General features: G+C 34.3%; 1 protein-coding gene across 1 annotated transcript in view; it reads right to left on the bottom strand.

The window, feature by feature from the left end:
* Positions 1 to 5,952, bottom strand: part of LOC127431151 (junctional adhesion molecule 3B-like) — a 49,524-nt gene extending 43,572 nt beyond the window's left edge. The window contains exon 1 of the mRNA XM_051681432.1: positions 5,751 to 5,952. Coding sequence (XP_051537392.1) covers positions 5,751 to 5,952 — 202 coding nt within the window. The remainder of the gene's footprint in view (positions 1 to 5,750) is intronic.
* Positions 5,953 to 12,026: the final 6,074 nt, after the last annotated feature.

Genomic DNA, 12,026 nt, shown 5'->3' with positions numbered 1-12,026 from the left:
AGACACTCAATATCATATTCTCTCAAATTGGATAAAAAGTAATTATTGCATGAAGCTGGCAGTTTCCAACTGTTTCACTGATACAAATGGCCCCAGAACTAATGAGCTAGTAGTGTAAGCAGCAACAGGCAAAGACAGAGAGAATTAAGGAAGAAATTTGCACAGGCACATTCTTCCCCTTAGGAGCATGTGCCTGAATAAAGATCAGCCACAGGAAATCACCCAAAAATTGTACTTAACTGGGAGGAAGTATTCCAAAATTATCTCCCTGACTCAGAATAAACAAGGAAGTACCATATCTTAAGTAGGCACACAAATTAAATGACCAAGTTGTTGAAAAGATGATAATAACCACTGATGATATATTACGATAGTTACTAGAAATTCCAAAACATAAAAAAAACAAAAAAACAAACATTGACAGTATTTAATCACCTTCCATGAAATAAAGTGGGGCCTGCCCTAATCCTGCTCTTTTGCACAGGCACCAGCAGTCTGGCACTATTTTGATCAATGCCCATTTTACACACAGAAATCTTATTGACACTTAAAGAATGCACATGCTTGTCATTCCTGAACTGTGAATGTGTTAGTTCTAAACTTTCCCCTCCACATCTGTCACTGCTTAACAAAAGATAAAAATGAATGAAAACAGAATAACATAAGCAAGGGAATAAAAACACCTTTTATGTTTCTTTCAGAAAGCTGCCAGTGATTTCCATTTCATAGGAAATCTTGCGAACTTCAGTTTCTTCGTAGTGCTTTCACTCAAGATGCTTAGCTTTTTATTGTTGAAAATATCAAATGTTTCTCACTCAAAACTGACACCTTTGTACTCTTCTTCACCCCTGTGTCTCCATGATTATGCATGTAAAACACAAGATGTAAATAAAGCTTCTGAGAGCTACTGTGGGCGAGCATTCCACATTTGTCCTCAATGCTGAGTGTCTGTGTTGGGCAGAGTGGGACATATTTCAACTCCATGTGAGAGGGGGTCTTCCATACACTTACACTCACAGCCACTCAGCTGTTTCTGCATGTTACTCTGGGTTACTCTGGCTGGGCGGCCGGACATGTGCTGTTCTCCCGTTGCTCAAAGACTCAGCGTGTTTCATTACGCAGCCTGCCCATTGTGGTACCCAAGTGGATTACACTGGGACCTCCCGTCTGGAATTTTTCCCATCACTATACAGTGACGATGGACTGCCTTTCCTCTGAATACAAGATATTGTATACAAGATTTGTTATGGTGTAATGCCTGCAGCTAAAATGATCCTCCAGCAGAAATAGGCTCATGCAGTAACATTGTGTGGAGGAAGGGCAACACGTCTTTGCCCAAAACAGCCCTGGAGATGAAGAGGACAGCTATCTTTTCCATGTATATTTCTCTCTGTCACTATCACTGAACATATCAAAAATGTCAGCCTGTAACTGATGGACTTGCCCAGAAGGTCCTGCATGCTTTTCATGAAGCCCCAGAAAATTACTTGCTCTGAAGCATTGTGGGGGTGGGAGAGAAAGCATATCAGAAAGCACAGCCTTCCAGGGTCAAACTATCACTTTCGCTAATTCCTAATTGTTGTTTAATCACATCGAAAGTCAATAGACAATTGTCAGACATTTCATAGGCAATATGAAGAGTTAATTCGATTATTTTCCTTTACTTTTCCAGTCATTTGAGAAGGATACAGATTTTAAAAATCATTTTAGAGATTGCACTCACTAAGAGCAATTTCAAGCTGATGAAATGTTTCAGAGATGAGCACAAATAAATAAAAAGTTCACTAAAGAAATTTCCATGACTTTTTATGATTTTATTAATTTCCATGACTTTTCCAGGCCTTTCACAATTGAAAAATTCACTGATATTTCCTGATTTTCCATGGCAGTGGGAACCCTGAATATAATGGTGAACATTATCTCATTATTGACACTATCTACAATAATAGCTTTATTTTCCATAAGGTCACAATTTTTCAAAGCAATAAGCTTAAGTATTCAGTGCTGTTGCATCAAAGCAATGGGCACAAATGGAAGCTACCACTTGTCCAACAATTTCATCTAAAATATGGGGTGTGATCACAGCCTTTTTACTATGCTGAATCTATCCTATCCAGTAAAGAATATCTTGGCACCAAAAGACACCAGAGAGTTTCCACTGTACAATCACACTCCCCAGAGACTAGACAGTTCTTTTAAACATATAATGCATAACAACCACTGAGAAACTGTTTTTGGCACACACTTCTGATGAGACTTAAACTGTAGACTGTGGACTGACTTTATGTTAACAAATTGAGTTAACCTACATTACCTTAAAAATTCAATTGAAGGGGTCTGTTGGGGTGAAATTGATATACACTGTATGTATATATATATATATATAATGTTCACACTTTAAAATTGTATTTATGTTAAACAATACAATTACATTATTATATTAACCTGATTAATAATAATGAACATGTTAATAAGAATTTATTTAATGGAGCTCCTTGTTAAAACACATTGTTAATATTATTTCTATTGTAATTCATTATTTTTGTGTACAATATGTGTAACTGTAATGTAAACTGTATTTATTTGATTTATATTAGCAACTTTAGAATTTACCAAAGCAACCCAATTTACTGTATACAAACACAAATGTTCCTTTCCAAAAATGTAAATGAATAAATATATTTAAAAGAAATGACAGAACAAAAAAGTCATACATTTGACAAACACAAAGATTAACTACCAGCTTTCAATGCCTTCTCTATCTGTAATCAAGCCAATCTGCACACTTGAATAATCAGATGAGCAATGGGCCATTTTTACTAGAGTATACGTGACTTCTTACAACTAGAGTCAACCTTTAAATATGTCAGAAAAGCCCACTAAGTGCAATTTGTTTAATTAAAACAAATGCAAAACAGATACAGTGTAAAAGAAAAAGCAAAACTTGAATAATTTCAAGAGTTGGCCTCAAACTATGCCAATTTTAAATTGACAGAATAGGCTATGTATAACACCTTTCTTGTTATTTTCCATCCACAATACGAACAGAAAGTTAAACTTATACAACAAACAAATCAGTCCAGTTTGTCTGCCTGAATTTAATTAGACTATTGGTCCAGACCAAGGTTATTTTCCTAAACTAAAACTGAAACGAAAATTATTGATTAAAAAACAATTTCGTAAACTGAAATAAAATAAATATTTCAAAATAAATGAAAAACTAAAACTAAAGGAAACTAACAGCAGTTATTAAAAAACTAACTGAAATCTAACTGATCTTACATGACCAGATGTAACAAGAGAAACGGGACCTGTCTCCACCACCGCAGCACACGGACTACTGTTTTTGAAAGGGTAAGTGAATTAAATGATATATTTGCATTTATTTTGAATGCAGTAAATAATATTGTTCTATCGAAATGGCTGTTATTAAGTTTTGATATGGAATAGGATCATATTGAATTTAAATATTATTATTTATTGTATGTGGGTTAATAATTTAAGCAGTTAAGACACATATTGTATGTCTGATGGTAGTTTTCATTTCTAAGTAAACAATTTCTTAGGCTTTAGAAGTGTGTTAAACGTGAGGATGTGTATTCTTCAACCTGTTACATGTCCGACATAATCATACAGACTCATTGAACCAAGTTTAAACTTATTTTGCTGACATTTCAGAAAAGAACACAAACCCACATAATTTCTTCACTGTAAACCATAGATATTCCTTTTAATAACTTTTTTTTAACATTAACAGACATTATTACGCCCTATAAAGCTTAAAAGATTACTGAAACTGCAGCGCTGCCTATTTCCAGCATTGAAATCTGCTGCTCGAAAGAACCCGGAAGCGCAGTTTCCTGCGGAGTGATTTCATCTATAAATATTTTCAGGTCCCACTGTGGCAAAGGCACTAGTGTGTTAGCGTTAACATTAGCCCATGTAAACATTACAAATTACACATAATCTAATGCAAATATCTTACTTTCAATCATCATCGAGTTGTTATAACAGCTTTTATTTTTTTACTGATTTCACGGGGATTCCATTCATAGAATGAAGCAGAAAGCATCATATTTCTAGAGTCCAGTGCCAGATCAAGAACTGTTCAATAAACCTATACAAATACCAGCGATCGCTAGGAAAATATTGGCAAACCATACATTTTCGTAGTCATCTTTATATTCATGACATCTTTCTTAAGACTAAACATTATTTTTTCACTTTACACAGAGTTTATACATATAGATCCGAATGAGGAAGTCTGTTCATGTGGTCTCCGATGTGATACACTTTTTTCTTCATGTCCATATTTGGATCATTTCTGTGCTGCAGCGGCTTCTGGCTTTGTGGTTGAATGGATAACATACTATATTTAAGAGACGACCATGGATTTCAAGATTATATGAGACACGTATCATATCGTATGCAGTAAATGTAAACATATATAAACAAAGTGATGGCGCATCAACAGTTTAACATGCATTTGAGTTCATTTGAACTTTTCATACGTTTAACTTTATACATTTGATTTGCTTTTGTTTGGTTCTTTCTCACTTTGCTGAATCTCAAACCACTGTGTTATTGTTATTATGCACAAGTATGCTGAGTCTAATTAAACTGTTTTGCTTTAAGTGTATTGTGCAAGTTTGCCAAGCTTAAAATCAAATGTCTTGCATTGGTCTACACTCTGGAAGTGCTCTGTTAACTCTCAAAACTATAATTATTAAAACTAAAATATATAAAAACGAAAAATAAAAATGTGTTTACCAAATAAAAACTAAACTAAAACTAACAAAATCACTAATGAAACTAACTAAAACTAAACTAAAATTTATAGCAAAACTGATTTGAAAATGCAAAACTATAATAACCTTGGTCTAGACTGGTGCCTTTGATTAAATTACTACCGACTGTTCGAAAGATCCAGGACAAAAATATGCCAATGGCTACAGATCGTTTTTATTTACTTCGTAGAACTCTCGTATGAAGACAAAATGTTAAAGACAAAATATTGTAGATGTTGAAATTTAAGCCTGCGCCGATTCCTGGCGTCCGTGTGTCGCGCGCTGCCTGACCCGCCCTCGTGAGCACATAAAACCGTTATCTCGCAATAAAAATGCCCGGTATAACTCGACCTGCTTTTTTAACGTAAAACGCCCTGAAACTAACCAAAAACGTGACCACTTGAACCAAGCCAAATTAAAAATACATCTTGTATTTTTCGGACTCCTCATTTGTCTGCTTATATCATTTCAAAAACTTTTTAAGCGGGACAAAGGACTGAACAATTCAAACCCTACAATAAAAACATCGTACGAAACCAACTTTTTACTTAAGTTTTATAAACGCGAACGTTAAATACCCATAAACAACTGCACACAGATGACTGATAACCTGTAGAACGAGAAAAACAGAGCCATGCGGATTTATTTCTGGCTAGTTGGACAAACACGGAGCGGGATGCGAGTCTCGAGCCAGCGATGAGAAAAACAATCTCAAGCGCTCGCCTCCAAACACAACACAGCCGCGCGCTAACCCAACATTATACTTTCATCTCACTTCTTAAACATCTCTGGGAAAAGAGCTAACGGTTTAGCTCAACAGTTTAGTAGGCTGACAGAGACAATCACTTCTCTGAAACCGGACCATCGCTGACATTTCAAGAACTTCGATAAATGAATATTCGCAATTTGTAACTTTTACCTCTTCTACAAAGAGAGTATAAAAGGCTGGGGATGTGTACTCACATTGCATGGAAAGGATGAGCAGAACGCAAGCCAGTGGTGTTAACGCCATCTTGGAGTCGATGAAATGTTCAGTTTGGCTGTACATGCGCAAAGTAAAGGGCTTTAGGTCTGCTTTAGGAGAGGATGGAGAGTGTTCACCGACCGAAGTGAGAGAGGCACATCGTGCGCTATTGTGTTGAGTTACCATGACTACAAAGAGCATCAACTTTATGAATATTTAGATACTCCTCTACTCTTTAACTTTTTTTTTTTTTTTTTTTACCGTCATGCCAGGAAAGTTGATCCAGTTTTTATCATTTTATACATTTCAAATTTGACCCACTCTCGTAATTACAGTGCAAATTACAGTATACTTCATTACTCAGTGCTGCTACATTCATCATTTGTATACTGTATTTCATATACAAATAGTAGGGGAAGATGGGGTAAGAACAAATGTGTCTTTACTTTTAAATTGTAACATATATTGATAAACGTTTAGCATGTACATGATGATGATGCATCATCCAAAATATTATCAAGGGAAATAAATAGAAACATTTGCTAATTTACTAAAAAATAAAAAACATATATATATATATATATATATATATATATATATATATATATATATATATATATATATATATATATATATATATATATTACTCCAAAAATCTAAATACTTTACTGTGTCCACAGATCCCCCATTAACAAACAGACATGCTTTTAATATCCAAATTAATATAGATCACTATTTTCCAATGACAAAACATTGGATAATTTAACCTCAAAACTGTTTGGATGGAATAAATCTCACAAATGTTGATATTCAGATGAAATCAAGATTAAGAGGAGCACAGACATTCAATAAAGGTGCTGAGATGAGATTTAGTACCATCTATGGTCAGGAGAAAAATGTAAGGGGGGGGGGGGGGGGTTGTGTAATTCATTTCTATTTTTAAACAGATGATTGTCTATTTAATTTTATTTTTGGACTTTATTGTATATATACAGTATAGGGGCTGAAGACTCCACGGGGTAAAAGGCTCCTTTAATTTTATTTTCGCACAAAACACTAAATTGCATCAAACACTACCACAGGACTTTCCTAAACACCTGTTTGACACCATGAACTGCACATTTTTCTTCTTCAATGAGATCATTGCATGTAATGTCTAAAGGTTGATTTTGAGGCAGTTGATCTAATATTTAATTATTATTATTTATTTTTTTTAATTTGTAAATTTATTTAGCTAATGAATATCCTGGAAATTATCACATTTAATTTGAAACAAAATACTTATTTGAAATTTTCAATTTTGTTCAAGGTGACAATATTTGTTATATATTTGTTATGAAAAAAGTGTGCTCACATTGACTGATCCAGTCACAATGGAGATTAATTTGTTCATAGAATACTTGAGATGTGATGAAATGTCAAATGTGATCGAAATAAACAAGAAATCATTCATCCTTTTCTGAAGTGGTTATTTTGAATAAGTGTTATCTTAATTTGTTACCCAAAAAAGCATCTTGCTGTCTCAAAAGTAGTTACATAAGTTGACAAATTGTGCCCTATAGCTATTGCCCTGGTATGTACACTAAATCAATATAACCACCACAGGGGACTTTAACCCCAAGTGAGGGAGCCTTCCTCGCAACCTTAAAAAAAATAAAAAAATAAATTAAAATAACTATTCAAAACAACCTTCTGTTGTTATTTCTTTTAACACAAATTATGTTGCTCCATCAATACTCAGTAAAAATAAAACATATTTTTTGAATCTTGAGACACACTGTGACCAGAAAATAAGCTAATTTTACTTAAGGTGTGCCTTTAGCCCCGCTGTATCCTATATACTGTATATATAGGCTACTTGTATGGCAAGTTGTGGAGCGAGCACATAGGAGTTTCACTAACTATTACACCATAATTTTATCAAAACTACATTAGTAAACATTGGAACATTGTCTATTTATAAGTTATGTATAAATTATTTATGAGAATCAGAGCTGCTTATAATTTCAAATGTGACCCACTATTGTAATTACATTGCATATTAAAATTACTTAGGCACTTCCATTTTCAATGCTGCTATACATTCGTAAACTGTATACTGTATTTCATTTACAAATCGTTATGTCTATCTATATTACATTTCTATTTTTAAACAACTATTTATATATAAAACTTTATTTTTTTACTTTATTTTATATACATGTATACATTGGCTATAATATATATATATATATATATATATATATATATATATATATATATATATATATATATATATATATCAATGTATGAAAAACATATTAATGGATAAATATATATTTTAAAATCAAATGTATGTTCATGATACCTAATACATTAACTAATGTTAACAAATGGAACCTTATTGTAAAGTGTTACCATATACTATATATACTTATATATAATATCAGTATATGCACATTACTCATACTGCAAATTGTAGAGCAAGCACATAAAAGTTTCACTCACTATTACACCTGTATGTTGCAATGTAATGTATGTGATGTGAAAATAAATGTGATTTGAGTTTCTATTCAATTAAAGCTAATGATCAAGTTGTAATCATCCTGAGCCATAATAGAGCTAACCAGCCCGGTTCAGTATTTTTCCTACTGTTTGTATTTTTAAACTAGAAATGAGGCATGTGCTATTGGACTTTGAGAAGCACAGGGAAACTTCAACAACAATTTCAGTATTTTAGTCTGCATAAATACCCCAGATTTAGAGGTAATAGTAGATGCTATCACACCCTATTTATGTGAATTTTTCTGATGGCAAGGTCAGATAGAGAATGTATGTGGGACTTTTTTAGTACAAAGACAATTTCAGTGTCTAACAACAGGAGACAAGCAAATCCAGAAGGCTCAGGGCACATCGTATTTTTCCTATACCAGACATTATCGACAAGGTCATTCAAAGCAAGAGTGTTTCTGCTTTGCTACTAAGCCACTCCCAGCACTTGGGCGCAGACTAAAAGAGAAGTCCATTATCAGTGCTCCCTGATTTAGTGTCGTTCAGTATGGCGCTGATGTGCTCGAGAGGTGATTGGTGTGGATCTGAAGATATCGAGTCAGTGTATTTATATCTTGGATGTTCTATCTTTTATATGAAGGGCACACCAGTTAAGGCCACTCACATCCACTGTCACTCTAGTTTGAAAAAAAAAAAAAAAAAAAAAAAAAATATATATATATATATATATATATATATATATATATATATATATATATATATATATATATATATATATATATATATATATATATATAATAAAAAAGACACACACAAAAAAGACAACCACAGGCATATAGAAGACAACCACAAGCTAAAAAAGCACACATGCACATCATTTAAATGATACAGTACATCCATGTTTAAATACATATTGTCTATTTACTATTCCTTGTTGAATCTATACTAAATATGCAAATGTTTTTTTTTTTTTAAAGAAGTATGCAGGGATCAATTATACAGATCAAATAAATAAATCAGATCATCATGGTGTTCAGTATAGTATGAAATGGAACTCAAAAGGAGATTTATGGCAGAACGTTAGGGACTGACAGTCTCAGTCACCATTCACATTCATTGTCTGGAGAGAAAAAGAAAAATGCAAAGAAAGTAAAAGGTGACTGAGGCTGACATTCTGCTCAACATCTCATTTTGTGTTCTACAGAAGAAAAACAGTCATAAGGTTTCATGGCCGGCCCACAGGGAAAAGTCCCAGTTCTCCCCATGGCCAGTCCGCCCCTGGGTTTATGTGTGAAGGTGTACATGGCAACGCAATATGGTACATAAGCTCACTGAAACGGAACGTAAATGTAATAATATTTAATAAAACTCATTTATATATAAGGCCAAAGCTCTGTTTACCTTCTTGTCAGACTGAAAGAAGAAATTTGATTAATCGAAGGACATTTATTGTGTTTTTCGAAGGTTTTTAAATTGTACTTTTTAATGAACATTTTTTAAAAACCTCAGTAACATTAAATCTGAAACTTCATTAAACTTGATTTTCTTGAGGGCATTTATTACACATGGTTTGGAGGGAAAACCTCAGGCACCTGACAGGCTCACTACCAATCATATCTGATAAAACACTGGCCAGTTATCTAAAGATTAATGTATAAATTAAATATAACAACATACACTGATGCATCAGAATAAACACAAAGAATATATGTTTTCTTTCACACATGTAAGAACAGGTTAATAACGGGCTGCTGAATTTCAAAGGAATTTTTTCATAGAATTATTTCACTTGGTTGATGAATAAAAAGCATGTTGTAAATGCAAAGGTAATTAATGTCCTGTGCAAACATGCCTGCCTGTAATTAACTGTGCAGTTCATTTAGCTCTAAGTCTTTCCCCCCTGTACCTTTTAACCTGTAGTCCGGCTGAGGTCAGTCATGCAGATTTCTTTTGACTTCCTGTGTTAAACACACTTCCTGTTGTCAACTCAAGTAACACAATATTAGGCACTTCCCTCTTGGCATAATTGCTTTTCCTTTTGTATACTATAACAACATATTTCCTCACAGTGTGTTCAGGAACTATGTTTATGCCCATAAACCTTATGAAAGTATCTCTAAATGAAGGTCTTATACCTTGAAATGAAGGCAATGTTAATATGTGATCCAAAGTTGCTATCTTCTACCAGGTGTTGATACAACTCTTTTGGATTTCTTTTTAAAAAAATAACTGTTTTAGATTATTTTTATTTTTTTATTATTATTTCACAAAACATATTTTAATGTGTTATATTTAGTATCATAGAAACATTGTTTGCTGTTTTTGTGAAATTGGGGAAAACAGTTTGGGATTTTTTGTTCAACTCATTTGATGAGTCAAAGTCAGTCTGCAAGATGACATGGCACATCTTGTCAGGCTGCCAACAAACAATGATTTTAGCCAAAAGTGAACTGATCCAGTCTTCTTGCAGCTGAAATGGCCTGTCATCTTTTAATTGTAAGTAAAAGGCTTCTGTTCTGTTTTAAAAGAACATTATAAAATCTCTTTGAAAAGTCTATTGCATCTGTGGGCTGCATGCAGTGACACTCCCCCCTCTTCATGCCTTGGAAACTTTTGGAAAGCTGCCTGAAACAATAATAAAATATAAAAAAGTTTCAGTGGTTCAGAACAATTTTTAAAAAAAAATGTTTTTATTTTTTTTTCACCCAATTTGGAATGCCCAATTCCCAGTGCACTTTTAAGTCCTCGTGGTTGTGTAGTGATTCGCTTCAATCCGGGTGGCAGAGGATGAATCCCAGTTGCCTCCATGTCTGAGACCATCAACCCACGCATCTTATCACGTGGCTTGTTGAGCGTGTTGCCACGGAGACATAGCGCGTGTGGAGGCTTCATGCCATCCACCGCGGCATCTGTGCTCAACTCACCACGTGCCCCACCGAGAACGAACCACATTATAGCAACCGGGCCAATTTGGTTGCTTAGGAGACCTGGCTGGAGTCACTCAGCATGCCCTGGGATTCAAACTAGCGAACTAGCAAACTCCAGGGGTGGTAGCCAGCGTCTTTTACCACTGAGCTACCCAGGCCCCAGGTTCAGAACATTTTTAAATGCATTTTATAATTAATCAAAGTACAACAAGTCTGAGATAAAGTGTTGCTATTGTGTTACTGACACACAATGGGGCCGAATCATTCATAAAAGTCTTTTTTTTTTTTTTATTACACAACTGGGGCTTTTACATGCCACGTTTAGGCAACACCCATGGTTACTACTTTAGACAGGAAGTCTGCTAATTACATTAGTAACTCTCGGCTCTAAAGATGCTTAGTTCATTTCATATGAATCCAGAATCCAGCCTTTTTCACTACTGAACCCCAGCTTCACTGCTACCAAGACAACAATTTGATATACAGAAGAACATCGGCCCCTATTCACAGAATGATCAAAACAGAGAAAACAAAGGGAAATGTATCAATGTCTGAGGCATGTTTCAGCTCAAATGGATTGCCGGACATTGGTGAATCTAAATAAAGTTCATAATTCTGTACACAGTATGTAAACACATGTTGCTGGTTCATGGCACTGGGTAAACAGTCAAATTGTAGTTGTGAAACTGGCTGATTGAATACAGGTTTACCATAATTCAAATTCCAAGTATTACAGTATGCGGTTTATATTATGGACCAATGGCGCAACATGTGGTTGATTGGATTGTGACAATTTTGGGGGTTGGATGTTATTTTCATCCACATATCTGGAATGACTGGTGCATGATAAAGCACATC

The sequence above is a fragment of the Myxocyprinus asiaticus genome, chromosome 40, assembly GCF_019703515.2.
Source record: "Myxocyprinus asiaticus isolate MX2 ecotype Aquarium Trade chromosome 40, UBuf_Myxa_2, whole genome shotgun sequence".
In the NCBI taxonomy this organism is placed as follows: Eukaryota; Metazoa; Chordata; class Actinopteri; order Cypriniformes; family Catostomidae; genus Myxocyprinus; species Myxocyprinus asiaticus.
This window is presented reverse-complemented; position numbering and strand designations above follow the sequence as displayed.